This window comes from Armigeres subalbatus, chromosome 2, assembly GCF_024139115.2.
Source record: "Armigeres subalbatus isolate Guangzhou_Male chromosome 2, GZ_Asu_2, whole genome shotgun sequence".
NCBI classification, from domain to species: Eukaryota; Metazoa; Arthropoda; class Insecta; order Diptera; family Culicidae; genus Armigeres; species Armigeres subalbatus.
This window is the reverse complement of record NC_085140.1, coordinates 222698724-222715254: the sequence shown is the minus strand read 5'-3', so window position 1 is coordinate 222715254 and position 16531 is coordinate 222698724. Positions and strand designations below refer to the sequence as shown.

Genomic DNA, 16531 nt, shown 5'->3' with positions numbered 1-16531 from the left:
AATATGTTGAAAATTTCTACTCCTTATCACGGGAAGAGTAAAATTCCGCTACTAGGGGTTCCACTATTGGGCATTTTACCCTATACGTTTGACGAATGGTTGGCAGGGGATGAAAACACTGACGTAGTCCCACGTCAAAACAAAAGTGAAATAGCTGCACGTGTGCAATAGTTATTCTTCACCCATATTTGGGTGGACTGAAGTAAGCGTGTACATCTCAAATATTACTTGTTCTTTTTCTTCTTCATTTTTTACCGTGTATCAGAAAGCTTTTTCAGCAAATCAGGAAAATCGCGAAGCCCCGCATCGCATTTTTATTTCTGTCAAAGTATTTAGAACAGTACAGAATAATGATATTATTCGTGATTCGTGAGCGACGTGATAAAAAGATATAAAAAGATTTATGGTGTGTACTGGCTAGAAGACAAAAAACATTAGTGTTTGAATTTAATTTGTTTATGAAATCGTCAAAATAATTAAAATTTAGTCTGCACAGTATCATGGAATCAATGCAGCTTGATCAGATTGACGTGAAGCCGCTAATACTTGGTAATATCGACAGTACATCTTCGGACACTGAATCCCAAAAGGTTGCAGAGCTGGAAATTCTGCCCGTAATCTACGAAATAATCAGAAGGTAGGTGAAACAGTAGCTAATAAAATGTTGGCTTCAGTTTGTTGACAGCTAGCGGCTATCCTGGCTGTCCTAGTACTTTCTGCAAGACAAAAATAGGCTAATGCGCCGTTTTATATTTGCTTTAAAACAGTGTCGAAAAGGATCCTGTGGACAACGCTAGTAAACAAAAAGAAAGCCAAGACTGCAGTCAAAAGGTATGTTTAAAATTGAATCTGAAGTTGGGCTTCATTAGAAAATAAAATATTTCCTTTTTAATTGGTTTATTCTATAATCTTAACAATATTGGACACAATCAAACTTAATATTGAGCAAACCGCAATGTTAAGCACGTCAAAAATTAAAGCGGCATTTTTAAATTATGTAATGGTTTTAAACAATTTAAGCATACGAAGCTACAACTAGCGTAAAGACAAAAACACATGAGAAGGGTCACAATAGAACTTGAAGGGGGGAAATTCATGTTTCCATTTCACAGCTGGTCATGTGGTGCCTTATTACTGGGGAGTAGGACTTACAACCTCCTTAGCCGTGCGGTAAGACGCGGGGCTACAAAGCAAGACCATGCTGAAGGTGGCTGGGTTCGATTCCCGGTGCCGGTCTGGGCAATTTTCGGATTGGAAATTGTCTCGACTTCCCTGGGCATAAAAGTATCATCGTGTTAGCCTCATGATATACGAATGCAAAAAAATGGTAACTTGGCTTAGAAACCTCGCAGTTAATAACTGTGGAAGTGCTTAATGAACACTAAGCTGCGAGGCGGCTCTGTCCCAGTGTGGGGATGCAATGCCAGTAAGAAGAAGAAGGACTTACAACTCTAGTGGAACCAGGAAAGCTCGTTCGCCTCTGGGTGTGCGACTTGCACTCGGGTTGGAGTTCCCTGGATGCCCATGTTTTGCCTTTCTCGTACAACGAAGTTGTACCGAAAGGCTATCATTTCACTCCGAAAACGAACTTTTTATAGAAGCCTCTGAGACCCATTGTGTTATATACCAATCGACTCAGCTCGTCAAACTGAGCACATGTCTGTCTGTCCGTGTGTATGTGTGTGTGTATGTGTGTGCACAAAAGCTATAAAAACCCAGATTAATCCACCTAGCGTTGGTGGTGCCTTTCTCGCATTTAGTTAAGACACCAACCTTACATGGGGTTTATATGATTCGATGTACCATTTTCTTCATAACTTTAAAACGCAATGACCAATCGTTATAAAATTCAATAGTGATCACCAAGGCTTTGTCCCCTGTCGAATGAAACTTGTTGCGAGAAAATCGGTTAAGGATTACCATACGAAAAGTTGTCTAATGTTTTTTATAGCTTTTGTGCACACACATACACACATACATACACACGGACAGACAGACTCGTCGTGCTGAGTCGATTGGTCTATAATACTATGGGTCTCAGAGGCTTCTATAAAAAGTTCGTTTTCGGAGTGAAATGATAGCCTTTCGGTACAACATAGTTGTACGAGAAAGGCAAAAACATTAGACAACTTTTCGTATAGTCCCTAACCGATTTTCTCGCAACAAGTTTTATTCGACAGGGGACAAAGCCTTGTTGAACACTATTGAATTTTATAACGATCGATAATTGCGTTTACAAGTTATGAAGAAAATGGTACATCGAACCATATAAACCCCATATAAGGTTGGTGTCTTAACTAAATGCGAGAAAGGCACCACCAACGCTAGGTGGATTAATCTGGGTTTTTTTTTGTCTGAAGACAAATATATTAGGGAGACTTTCAGCCAAGAAGCTAGACTTTACTAAGGTGGCGCAGATCAGCGCTGCGTGCCACTATTTCTCTCTTTTACTCTCCCGCTGATCTTATACAACGCAAATAGTGACGTCGCTATGTATAATTTTATCGTTTTTCACAGGGAATTTGAATTAACTTAACTATGACGTGAAACACGCTTATTAAGTGCCATGTATTGATGCACGCCAGCGGAAAAAAATATTGAAAAAAGATATAGTTTTAAAACAGTTTTAGAAAAAGTTTTGCCAACTTTCTGCAAAGGATTTCTCGAATCCTCATAATTGTTACATGTCGTTATGAAAAATTATGCTTGAATTATAGACGAATCCAAGTAAAAATAAGAAGAAGACACACGAAGGTGTTAACTTTGACAGATCCTACAGCACAGCATAGGGAGATCATTTTAAAATGCTTATAACAAATTCTAGACAAAATGTAATTAAAATCTGATTGATGTATGATACGGAAAAAGTTCCGAACTGATAGATACATTTTTGGAAAATATTCAAAAAATTGAGATATGCTTCCAGATATGTAATTTAGAACCTCAAAATGCACGCTGGGCGAAGTTCAGATGTCCATTCGGTTGAGGGAAGCGTACGGTGGTACACAAATAGCAGCGATACGACTACCGGTAAACGCTGTCAACAAAATGGTGGAGGTGGGCTAGGTGAAAGTCGGATGGTCTATGTGTCCGTTGAGACTCACCCCTCGAATCGATATATGGTGGAGAAGGACACGTTGCTAGGGACTGTACGAAGCAACCAAGATGCGTGCTCTGCAAACTGGAGGATGGAAACGACCATATGACGGCTGGCTTCCAATGCCCTGCCTACAAGAAGGCGATGGCGGGTCGATATTAATGGAGGTCATCCAGGTCAATCTCAATCATTGCGACACCGCACAGCAGCTGTTGTGGCAGTCGACAACAGAAGCAATGTGCGACGTGGCAATTATTGCTGAGCCGTACCGGATTCCTTCTGACAATGGCAACTGGGTGGCGGATGCTACGGGGATTGCGGCTATCCAAGTGATGGGCAGATTCCCTATCCAGGAAGTGGTAGACAGTTTAAGCGAGGGTTTCGTAATCGCCAAAATTAACGGGATCGTTGTGTGTAGCTGTTACGCACCCCCAAGGTGGACTTTGGAGCAGTACAGTCGGATGCTGGACTCACTCACGGAGAAGCTGATCGGCCGAAAACCGGTGATCATCGGAGGCGATTTCAATGCTTGGGCAGTGGATTGGGGAAGCAGACTGACTAACGTCAGAGGTTACAGTTTGCTGGAGGCGCTGGCTAAGCTGGGAGTAAGATTGGGCAACGAAGGTACCGTTAGTACATTTCGCAGAGATGGCAGGGAATCCATCATCGATGTCACGTTCTGCAGTCCGTCGATGGCGAGGAACATGAACTGGAGAGTTTGTGAAGAATATCGATCACCAGGCGATCCGATATAGTGTTGGAATACGAACGCCGACGGTACGACGGGAGATAAGGTCTAGTTGGCGAAGATGGAAGACGAAGGACTTCGATAAGGATCTTTTTATCGAAGCACTTCGAGCGGACAGCCACGCTTCAAACCTTGAGGCAGACCAGCTGACGGAAACGCTAGCGAGGGCTTGCGATGCAACGATGCCGAGAAAATTGGAGCCAACGAATAGCCGGCGGCCAAGTTATTGGTGGAACGAAAGTCTTGCCAACCTTCGCGCTACCTGCCTCAGAGCTAGGAGACACTTTCAGAGGGCACAGTCTGAAATGTTCAAAGAGAAGCGAAAGATAGTTTGCCGTGAAGCTAGAGCGGCTTTCAAACGGGCGATCCAAATCAGCAAGTCCAACTGCTTCAAGGATTTGTGCCGGTAAGCTAACACTGATCCCTGGGGTAACGCTTATCGAGTCCTGACAAAGAAGATCAGGGGTCCTGCGACGCCAGCCGAAATGTGTTCGTACAAGCTGAAGATCATCGTGGACGGCCTTTTTCCGCAGCATGGTTCTACGACGTGGCCGCGTACGCCGTACGAAGATGAACACCGAGTCACCACTGCAGGTATGCAAGTCTCCAATGACGAGCTATTATCAGTGGCGAAAGGTTTGAAGATGAAGATAGCTCCGGGTCCGGATGGAAGTCCAAATGTGGCTCTAAAATCCGCGATTTTGGCGTTTCCGGACCTGTTCAGGATGGTGCTGCAGAAGTGATTAGTAGATGGTAATTTTTCGGATACGTGGAAGATCCAGAAACTGGTGCTGCTGCCGAAACCAGGAAAACCGCCGGGGAATCCAGCATCGTATAGGCCCATATGTCTGCAGGATACACTGGGGAAGCTTCTGGAAAGGGTTATCCTTAGTAGGCTTACACAGTTCGCGGAGGATGAGACTGGCTTATCGGAAAAACAGTTCGGATTCCGTAAAGGCAGATCGACTGTGGATGCAATCAGGACAGTCATTGAGGATGCAGAGAGAGCGTCCAAGAAGAAGAGGAGCGGCAATCGGTTCTGCACGGTAGTGACAGAGGGGCTTAGCCCTCCCTAGAAAAAAATTAGCCCCCCCTAGGATTTGATAAGTTAGTTAGCAGTGATATCAGTTTTCAACATATAGGATAATGAATTACCGAAAAAGTTTGAAGACAAAAGAGTTATATCTTATATTCACTCTATCATACTTAATTAAATGAGTGGAAGAAAAATTAGCATGTTTCTGAATTCTGAGAAAGATTCCCATCAGCATCCGAGAAGGATTCTCATCAGAATCCGAGAAGAATTTTCACTTCAATCTCTAAAGAATTCTTTTCGGATTCATCGAAGTATTCCAATCGTAATCCAGAAGAATTCCTACTGGATTCTTTCCAGTATTGTTAAACAATACCCTTGGGAATCTGTGAAAAATACCCTTTAAAATTCATGGAGGATTTGCTTTAGAATCTCTCGTTGATTTGCTCCGGAACATCTCCAGATTCGTTTAAGATTGGTTTAGGAATTCCTTGACAAATCAGAATCCTTCGGTGATTTGCTTCGTAATCCTTTGAAGATTTAATTCGGAGTCTCTTGACGTTTTGCAAATGATCTGCGTTTGGATCTCTAGACGTTGAGGAATCCGGCTGACGATTAGCTTCGGAATCCCGCGAAGAATTGCTTCAGAATCATTCGACGTTTCGTCTCGGAATACTTTTGGAACCATTCGACGATTTGCTTCGAAATCCTTTTGATGATTTGCATCGGAATCCCCAACGATTTGCTTCAACATTCTTGGAGGATTCCCTTCGGGATCGCTGGAGGATTCTTTTCGAAATAACTGAAGGATTAATTCGGAGTCACTCGACGATTTGCTTCGAAGTTCTTCGACGGATTGCTTCGGAATCCTTGTACGATATGCGTCTTCATCCCTGGAATATTGCTCATGAAATACCTGGAACCATCATATTGGAATTCCTGGAGGATTCCCTTCATGATCCCTGGAGGTTCCCATCGGTATTCTGGTCGAAACATCTAGAGATTACCGTCGGAGTCCCTAGAACATTCCAGTCAGGATCACTAAAGGATTCTCATCAGAATTCTTGGAAGATTCTCGGCGGAATCCATGGAAAGTTGCACTATTTTTTTTCATTTGAGATAGATAGAATATTTATGAAGTATGCAAATATATCCACTGCCTGACGCAATTAAACATAGACGGCAATTAAACATAGACTGTGAGTTGTTGCTCACACGGGCCCACGTGCACGTGCTTGAGAAAAGAGAATAAAATGTATGAGTGTGATTGATCCACAAGTGCCTTAGGTGGTTGGACTGCATTTGTCACATTACCGCTGATAACTTGATGAGATGTTAAAATGTTCGAGAATTTTCAAAAGAGGGTCAATTTCGAGAAAAATATAAAGGGGGCTATAGCCCCCTAGGCATCGGTGGTAGTTACGCCCAGGGTTGGGAAAAATCAAATTTTCAAAAAATCGAGGATGATCAAACTCACCCGCGATCCTACTTTTAAATTATCAAGTGATAAAAACTCGCCAGCGATTAAGAATCGTTTGAAAATCGTATCTTGATTTGAAGCACTTACCGTTACATTTTGAACACTTTTTCCTTACTACCATGAAACCATAACGCCAACTAGAAGATATAACGGGACTGTTCACAACTAGCTGATCATAGTAAAGATTAATGTTTGAATGAAAACTGTGTGTTTATTATCGTTTGAGTACATAATTTGAGAAGTTGTCGCCGGCGACAACTCGCCTACTGTTTTCACGTGAAAAGTTTTCACATGAAAATGGCAATCATTATCGTCTGATAATGATTCAGCACAACACCGGTTACGCCAATGGAAATGCTGGTGGCGGAAGTGATGCTGGTCAGCAACTGCAAAGTAATCCAGCGGATACAGATTACCATCGGTGGGCACGACATCCCGTCGATGCGGACTCTTGAGACATCTAGGTGTGATGATTAATGACCGGTTGAACTTCAACACCCATGTGGACTATTCCTGTGAAAAGGCGGCCAAAATGATCAGCGCGTTAGCAAGGATCATGCCGAACGTCGGCGGTCCGAAAGGCAGCAGTAGGCGTCTTCTTGCGACAGTACCATCCTCGATACTAAGGTACGGAGTTCCAGTCTGGGGAGCTGCGCCCAAGAAAAAACGCAACCGGAGGAAGCTGAATAGCGTGTTTCGTCTAAAAGGCCATTCGAGTCGCGAGTGCGTGCCGATCTATTTCGCCGGAGGCAGTTTGCGTTATCGCAGGGACGATTCCAATCTGCATAACCTTAGCAGAAGACATAACGGAGGGATACCAGAAATGTAAGGAAGGCGGTGAGACTGGACTCTATGATGAAGTGGTAGCAGGAGTTGGAAGGTGGACCCATCATCAATCATCTTACAGCATACAGAATACAATAACCTGCATCAAGAGATTCTAATAATGATGACGACCTACTTACATCAAAGTCGAGTTTCATTAGACCAAGCAATTCCAACAATCCCACTAAACTACCGACATAGTAAAGACTATTCTGGCCATCAATCAACCCCCATTTTTGCGCCGTCGTGGCGCCAGCGAACCGGAAGTCTTCTGCCAACCGGAATCGTCGGACCGACCTCGTCACTCAAACCGCAAACCTGCTGAAGAAAGAAGAAGGAAGTGTTTCGGGTATGTAGGGCACCGCCAGTGCTGACGTTATCCACCACCGGAACTGTCGGACCACCTCTGCAACCCGAAGACGAAGTCGGCGCGAAAGCGTCCCCTGCGATAGCCGCCGGTAGTCGGGGCACCATGAGTGCGGAAGTTTCCTTCACCGGAACTGGTGGACTACCCTCGACGCCGGGGGAAGTCAGGAGGATTCGAGTGAGGAAGTTTGTGGCACAAACGCCGAGGGATCGAGACAACGTAGCAGTGGATCTCAGCAAGCCAGTCAGCGAACTATAGCCTAAGCTAGTGGCCGGGATTTTAGAAGAAGTGCTCCCGTGCTCCCGGGGGATCAAGGCACGGATGATAAGGGACCCGGCCCAAGCAGCACAAATTGGTTCACTACTGAACATTTCACTGTGTTGCAACTATTCTGAAAGAAACAATCTTTCCATATGTGCCATCAAATATAACTCTCTTGCAATCTAAAAAGCGCAAGAGGTGGAGCCTACTGAAACATCTTTCGATTGCAGTAAAATTGCAATAATGTAGCAAAATACTACAGCGGAAAAAAAATAACATAAAAATATAAAACTGGATTCGATTTATGGATCTTGTGATTGATAGTCCTTCACTCTACCACAGCACCATTCAACACTTCGAAGGGACTGTATGTTGACTCACCATAAAAACCATACGATTATGAAGTTTTGTACTCGGGTTTCCTGTTACAGTAGCCGTTCGATAACTGCAACGCATTCTAGACGTCAAACGGTTGTCAATCGACGTCAGATGCAATAAAAGTGCATCTTTATGTGCAGCGCAATGCAGCTGTCATTGAGTTTGACATCAATTTGAAGTTTAGCGGTCCGATAACTGCAAAATTGTTGCAATTGCAGTTAAAAAGCATTGCAGTTAAATGACTTGCAGTTATCGAACGTCTACTGTATTATATAATTTTGTGGGGAACATTTTTTTAAACAAAAAAAAATACTGTAATCTTCGGTAAATCAAAGTAAACAATAAAAGTACCGAAAAGTCAGCAATAAGATTTACTGAGCTAGTCGGTATTTTTTAACATTTCATTTGCTGAAAATTTTACTGAGCTATCAGTAACATTAAAAATTACCGAGTAAAGTCAACAGTTCAAAAACGCAGTAAAATTTTACCGATTTCGGTAATAGAAACTAACTGTGTATCTGTCACTCAGAATCACGGTGGTATTACCTAGGGATCCTATAATGAGAGATATGCAAATACTTTTCCAGACGATTTAGCAACGCTGTTACTTTTGTTAGCAAACGCTTCCAGCACTTGCCGCAGCGCAAAATGTTGAAGCTTGTATATGACTTTGTATTTGATAACAATTTGGAATATGTTTGTCTGTCCACTAACAGTGTTTAAATAAGCATTATCACTAAAATAAAAGTGCAATAAAAATAGGCGAAACACGATACATAAACTACATTATTTCTACTCGCAAAAGTAAAACAAATTGTTTATTCGATGAAACTTTCTCCAAATTTATCTCAATACCTTTCAACCTCGTCTCAATCTGCAACAATAACAACGTTCATTTGGCTCACGTTTTGACAGTTCTCAATGCTCGATTGGCTTACAATGGCCGCTTTCGCATATCTCTCATTATAGGATCCCTAGTATTACCCAAGCAATGATGATTCTACCACAGACAAACAGACATAACACTCGTCAAATTTCCATCGTTCACTGATTTACTGGTCAATTTAAATTATTGTTAGTTGGCCAATCGATCACTTGTGGCGCCCGCATCGGATTTGCTCGAGTTTGACGTTTGCTCACTACCGCCATCTGGTTCGTGATTTGCCCAACTAACTGAAATCAACAGATGTCGTTAGTGTTTGAACGACGAAGAATTTGATAAGTGAATGATCAATGTGTTATGTCTGTTTGTCTGTGATTCTACGCTGATACGTACCCTCCTCTGCGCCCGTTGTATACAACGTTAAGCAGACCCCACACGAGACATATATTGACAATACTTTTTTCGTCAAACTTTTCATCAAACTTTTCTTCAATATTTCCACTGATTAGCCGGCATGGCCGTAGCTGAAGAAAAACTCAATTTTTTCTTGAACTAATACGAATCAAATAGCGGTATAACGCACAAAACACGCACACACTCAATCGTCATCGACTCCTGTGGGCAAACTGCAGGGAGAGATGAGGGGAAATATTGAAAAGAATATCAAACTTTTCTGATTTTCCTCAATATTTACTTCAATATTTTAGGTTCGCACTCACACCATCAATCTTTTTCTTCAATAATCAAGAGTTTGTCAAACTTTTTCCGTCGTGTGGGGTCTGCTTTACAGGTACAGCGCAAAGCAAATTTGAATGCAAGCAATGCTAGTAACGCATACAATGGCGCCACCTGGTTGCGGTCACTACCCATTATTGACGTTAAAACATAATAAGAAAAATGTTTTTTTTTCTTGTTGGAATATGGAAGCGACCAATGAACGTTTACGTCGGCGATATATTTGTATATTCCATTTTTATTCAAACTAGTTATTTTACAAATTTATTTGCCACTTCATATCACTAAATTTACTAAATGATTTGTTCAGTAGGCATATATTTATAAAAATATTGTAACTGTTTGTCCTGATTATACTTGATGACTTAAATCATTTTCTTTTGCCATTATCAGCTTTTGAAATTCTGAGTTTGAGACAAGTTTGGAACGCTGATCTTTTTTCTTAGTTTGCTGTATTTTTTTTAAAAAAGGAATCGTCAACATATTTTCTATTTATATCTGAACTAATTATTTCCGAACAACTAAACAACAACGTGATGAAATAACGTACAAGAACACTGCTTAAGTGTTTTATATTTAATTATCGATCAAAAAGATATTAGAAGATTTTTTTTGTGTAAGTAATACTCAACAGCACAGATAAATCCAACAATCTTTTTACTAATTTTAACATTTAGTGTTCAGACGTCTTGGATTATGCAGGACAGTCCTGGACTCAGCCTGCTTGACCCGAATTTCCCGGAAAATGTCCCGCATTCCCACATGATGAATCTGGATAAGCTATGGAATTCGTAAGAATTGGATTTTAAAAAATGGTCCAGATCCGAAAAACCAGAAGAAAAAAAAATCTTGGACACTCTAGAGGTCTACTGAACTTGGAGAATGGAGGTTTAGATAATTTTGATAATGTAGGACAATTCCGTATATGTACTGAAAAATCAACAAAACTTGAAATAATGTGTCAAACTGTGAATAACGAAATCTAAGGAACCTGAAGTATTTGATTACCCGGGAGGGTTTAAAGAATGTGGGAATATTAAGAATTTGTATGATTTACGGAGTTAAACGTATCTGAAGATATTCTGTATAGTTCAGATCATGACAATGATCCAATCGAAGCTCTAGTATCTAAAAACATGGGTATCAGAAAATGTAAGAAATCATTTTGGAGTATTCTTAAATCTTCAAAGATCTACAAATTTACAAAGTCAGGAGAACGCCTTCAAAATCCGAAGAATGCGAAAATGCACAGTGATTGTTCAGACTGAACACTTACATATTTTGTACAACAACGGACAATGCCTGGTAGATTGGTGAAGAATATGTTGCATATCGAAGAGTTTCCACGATTGGAGTGGGAATCGAACCCTCACCTCATAACAACACAATACACTCAGACGGCCGCTAATAGCACAGCCACGAGGTCTAGATTATTAAAAAATCACATTCAAAAATATTTGAAAAATCCCAAGATTATAGGATATTTTTTATATCGAGTGTATATGAAAATGAGCAGTTAGTATTCACTGGTTGTTGTAAATTGAGGGAAGAAAAAATTCTTATCTTTTTAGGAAATTTAGGCGTTTTATGAAGTGATATTTTTGGGCGTAAATAGGGATTTTGCGTTTTTTGTCAATCCCAATTGTTTACGCATGATTCAGTCAGAAACGATCAGTTCGCATTAGATCAGTAATACTGTCAAGCAATCGTAACGCATTCACACACTATTAGGAAGATTTGAGTCAGTCAGAATCATTTCCAGTATTTTACCGCCAAATCTGTTCATATGTAGATGTAAGCTTACAGTATGAGGTCATTAACCGTATCATAATTGATCTTAGAAATTGCCAGAGAACAAATGATCAATATGCGAGAGGATCATATAGAAAGCTATTAGATTCCATAAATTTCGAAGGGTCCGTAGCTAAGAAAGGGGATAGTCCGTGGTGATAGTCCGTCATGATAGTCCGTCGAGATACCGTCATAGTTAAGGAGTCATAATGTCCAAATCAAACGTTATTAGTCAGTCACTACAGTCTGTAGTAAAGTAATAGAGTGCAAATCAAGAACCTTGTCCGTCATCTGTGAAGTTAAGTGATCAGTAAAACGAACGTTAAACAAGATAAGTCGTGTACAAGTTATTCCGTCCAATAAACATTAATTGTTCCGTTAAGTTAATCCGTGTATACACTATACAGTCCACAACCATTGCGATGAAGAAAGAACAATGCCCGACAGAATCCGACCAGCAGAAAAGCTCTTATGTGCGATAACACCAATAATCATAAAAAAGCGGTAAATATTGGTGAAATAATTTTGATTATGACAAATTTACTTTGTTAGCAATTTTACAGATAGTAGTGTTTCTTTACATAAATCGAAAATTCACCAAGTGTGTTTCGAACAACAATAAAAATGTTTAAAATATTCACCAAAAGGCCGGATTTTAACGAAATATTTATTTAATATATTTAACCCTTAAATGCGCAATGTTGTTTTAAAACAACAAACCGAAAATACGTTTAATGTTAATAACTCCAATGGTTATTTACGTTAAAAATATTTCCGACGAATTCTAAAAAATCGGCTTGCTCCTTTAAGGGTTAATGACCCGTTTACATATGAGCTAGTTCTAGCGGACAATGCACTATCCGACAATATTAGCACGAAATTAGCTTAATGTAAACGCTTATTAGTAAACTTCTTAAATACAAAAACAAAGTTCCGTCCAATTAATTACATATGATTCATTTTTCATTTCCAATGCCTCGTTCAATGCTTTCTCGCCAAGCTTCTCGCCCTTCGATGCAAAGACATCAGATGAAATCCTTCTGTTTTTATCCCTTCCCAGCAATACACCCATTCAAATCCGTGATGGATCAGATGGTAGAGCAGCAAACCTGAACACAGTTCAATAGTTCAATTCCGGAATCAAACATAATAAGCAAAAAAATCATCGAATTCCAATGGGAAGAAAAAAGAAAGAACGCAAACAATTATTTTTCATTTTTTTTTTCGTCCCGTTCCAACTCGTCTAAAAATTTAGACATTTTGGCATAGGCGTGGAAAAATTGGTAGGGGCAAGCACTATATCAGCCAAATAATTCGCCAAAAGCGGCTTTTGAGCAGCACTAAAATATAATTTAAATCTTATTAGCACTGTTGTTCAAGTTTTTATGCGACTATACAACCGAAATAAAGTCGTTTTTTACGGCTTAATGGTTACTTGGGACTTTTCAATTTTTTTACACGGAAAATGAAAATTAAGCCCATAAATTTTGATATTTCTACAGCTCTTGAATTTTATCACAAGGTTTTTTAATGTGTCCCTTTTTGCAAGCACGTTTGTCCCTATTTTCACCGAAATGATCTGGTCAGCCTAAACAGGTGCTACTCCTTCTAGGCTCTGCGTCAAAGGTAATTAAACTCGATTCTGTGCTGTTTGCGCTGAGCACGAGCCGAAACAAAAAATCTCATTCAAATGCTTACCGCACGCCGGTACGACTTTAACGTAGCAGCAAACAAACAGTTGGCCTCATCGGCAAAATAAAATGTCACGATGTCGCGTATATTTTTTTTCGAAAACTGTTTCGGCTTGTTTGGTGCATGAAACTCGGCATGAAATTTGACTGCATAAAATGTAAATATTCGCATAATCAGAGTGTTTTAATGTATATTTCCCAACACTGACTGTATTATGAATAGTTCTTAAAATAAAAAATATTTTTGTTTTTAATCTAATTGACCTTTCCCGTCAAAAAATGTTATTCGCTCAATCGATTCTTTGGCTTAAGGTCATTTTTTCCAAACAACCCCTATTTTTTAAAGCCTCTAACTATTTTTAAAATCAAAAACTATACCATGCCTCGAGAAATATTTATCTTATAAGCCATTTAATTTAATTCGATCTTTTTTATCTGTCAATCAGGTTTTGGAATTGCAAAAAAGGCTAGAATCGGCCAGAATAACTATTAGGCAATTGCCCGGAATCAACTACAGCAAAGAAGAACAACTAAGAAGACTCGATAGCCTTCGGAAGCAACTGGCGCTAAAGCAACAACTGATCAAGAAATATAAAAACGTTCAATTCTAATAATGATTCGTGTAATTTTACGATATTTGGCTAATAACGAACAGCTCATTCAGCGTCTTGCTGATAGCTATCCGATGCGCAGGGCTGCACAATTGCTAGTAAGTGCTTACTATAGAAGTCGGGCGATTGCCCAAGAACAGAAGCTAGTTGAGATGACACCAGAAAAATTTAAACAAATGATGAATGCCTTCCAATCCAATGTTAAGCAAGAGTTGAAAGCCGCAAAAAACGATTTAAAAAAACGTAAATAGTTGTCAGGATGTATTGTATTGATTTATGATAGATGTAATATAAACAATAAAATGAAAGACATTTTAGTTAAATTTCGTTTGAAAGAACTTCCTGTTTTTCTCTGTTTGAACTAAGATATTTTTTTTCAGTTTGTTATAGATTTGAGATTATTTTAAAAAAATATCCAAACTATGATGCTTGCCAGTGTAAACGCGACGTGCGATGTGACGCGACGCGATTCACGTAAAAGAATAAATAACAATTGTTATCAATGAACTGTCAAATTGCACAGTCGCGATGTGACGTGACGCCACAGTGCAATTAGGGGCAATCAACTGTATAAATCAGTGATATGTATACTATCCGTAAACTAACGCAATTATTAACTAGTATTCTATTTGAGATATTTCCTTTTTTATAATAAAACACAACTAGAAGAATGTGATCGACTCCGTCTCATAACACGGCTGATGCTAGACTGAGCTAGCTCTTTATTCTCAGGACACTTTAGTCCCTTTCCATAATGTTCCTTGATAACATGTATATGTATATATAAATCAGAACAGGGTAGACACTACAGTTCTCCCTTCTTAAGGCTGCCTTACACCTCGGGAAAATTTTCCGCCGGATTTTGATCCCCGTGCATTTTAAATGGGGCCGGGATTTTGATTTTCCGTGCCCAAATCCCGAAAACATCGCATATGCAAAAATGCATGGGGAAAAAATCCGCGGACCAATTTCCCGAGGTGTGAGGCTACCTTTAAGAAAAGACAATCCATTTTGAAATAACAAACAGAACAATTCATAATTTCAATAATTCAAAACACTTCGATATCAAAACCTGTTGATGATGTAGCTCCAGCATCCTAGCCTAGCTATGCTTCGCAGTTCTGGAGCGTGTGTTGATCGGACTTCTTGATCGTCTTGCCTTCTTTCTCTTGCGGTCCTCATCCGGTTTCGAAACTTCAGAAAATCCTTCGAAATCCTTCTCATCTTCGATCGAGTCTCTTTTACGCTTGTTCATTGAACCGGGTGGTAGGCGTACCATGATTCTATCTTGCTTGGGTTCATATACCGCCTTCAGCTGTCGCCTGTGCGCATTCGTCTTGTGCTTGCCGATTAGAATCTGGAAAATATTATCGGAAATTCTTTTTATGAATACCGCCTCTAACCATCTTGGAAATTTATTAACGTTTTCATAAAATAGCTTATCCCCTGCCACAAGCTTATCCAAATAATCTAGTTGAGCATTCAAAGGTGTTTGCTGTTCTTCCTTTTTTTGAACTTTATTATTTGACTCAGGTTCGTCCTTTCTTAAAAAATGTTTGTATGTATTGTTTGGATTAATCAAATCCAGTAACATTTTTGGCTTATAAGAGAGCATTTTCTCGGAAGGAAATGTAGTCTCTCCTCCACAACAACTATTTCTATAATTAATCAGAATTAAATTTATTTTATCGTCAATATCTAACGTTTTAGTCTTAGCGTCCAACAAAATTTTTTTTAGTACTTCTTTGGCAACTCTCACCATCCTTTCAGCTTGCCCATTACTAGCCGGATGGTAAGGGGGACTTTTGAAAACTTTAATCCCATGGTTTTCCAAAAAAATTACAAATTCGTGAGAATTGAAAGGTGGTCCACCGTCCGTTACTACCACATCTGGCAGGCCAAACCTTGCAAATACTGAAGCAAACCTCTTGTTTACGATTCTTGCTGTGGTACCTGAACGCATCCAATCTACTTCAATCCATTTAGTGTGACTGTCAACAATTAGAAGAAAGTTGTGTCCTTCCAGGTAGAAAAAATCTGCATGCAGACGACTAAAAGGACGAGTCGTGGCTATCCAGGACCCAGTTGCATCTGCCTTCTTAACCACCTCCATTTTAGCACAAGAATCGCATGATTTAACAAAATCTTCTATATCCATGGTTAGTCCTGGCCAATACACTGTCCGTCGGGCCAAAGTTTTCATTTTTACCATTCCATGATGATTGGTGTGCAACAGTTTTAGCACACCTTCTCTCAAGGAATACGGTATTACAACCTTGTTTTCCACCATTAGCACATTTTCAATCAATTCTAATTTTGATTGCTGCGCGTGAAAGTCCCTATATTGCATTGAAACTTGTTTTGGCCAACCAAATGTAACGTATTGTATGATTTCAGTTAAGTATTTGTCCGCCTGAGTTTCTTTCGAAACTAGTGAAAAGTCTATGGGTAATTCATTTGAAAAATTTAAGCTTTTTATGTATTCTTGATCCAAACTGCTTGGTATTTTTTGTTCCAATGGAAACCTACTACAAAAATCTGCATTTCCAAGTTGCGATCCAGGACGATACTCAATTATAAAATCATAAATAGAGAGCTCCATCATGTAGCGCTGCAATCTTGTTACAAATA

At 39.8% G+C, this 16531-nt stretch overlaps 2 protein-coding genes across 2 annotated transcripts; both read left to right on the top strand.

The window, feature by feature from the left end:
- The first annotated feature begins 249 nt into the window (after positions 1-249).
- On the top strand, positions 250-14208 carry LOC134211730 (mediator of RNA polymerase II transcription subunit 9). The gene is made up of 4 exons (XM_062688899.1): positions 250-406; positions 488-637; positions 768-831; positions 13736-14208. Exons 2-4 carry the CDS (start codon positions 501-503, stop codon positions 13898-13900), a joined length of 366 nt encoding a protein of 121 aa, XP_062544883.1. The 5' UTR covers positions 250-406; positions 488-500; the 3' UTR covers positions 13901-14208.
- LOC134211732 (protein NCBP2AS2 homolog) lies at positions 13903-14208 on the top strand. Its single transcript, XM_062688900.1, has one exon. It carries the CDS (start codon positions 13903-13905, stop codon positions 14149-14151), a length of 249 nt encoding a protein of 82 aa, XP_062544884.1. The 3' UTR covers positions 14152-14208.
- Positions 14209-16531: the final 2323 nt, after the last annotated feature.

What these genes read in the sequence shown, in the direction of transcription:
- LOC134211730 (XM_062688899.1), top strand. Translation starts at nt 501, where the DNA reads ATGGAATCAATGCAGCTTGATCAGATTGACGTGAAGCCGCTAATACTT. An exon ending in ATCTACGAAATAATCAGAAG is followed by an intron (nt 638 to 767) that starts GTAGGTGAAACA and finishes GCTTTAAAACAG; the next exon opens with TGTCGAAAAGGATCCTGTGG. An exon ending in GCCAAGACTGCAGTCAAAAG is followed by an intron (nt 832 to 13,735) that starts GTATGTTTAAAA and finishes TCTGTCAATCAG; the next exon opens with GTTTTGGAATTGCAAAAAAG.
- LOC134211732 (XM_062688900.1), top strand. Translation starts at nt 13,903, where the DNA reads ATGATTCGTGTAATTTTACGATATTTGGCTAATAACGAACAGCTCATT.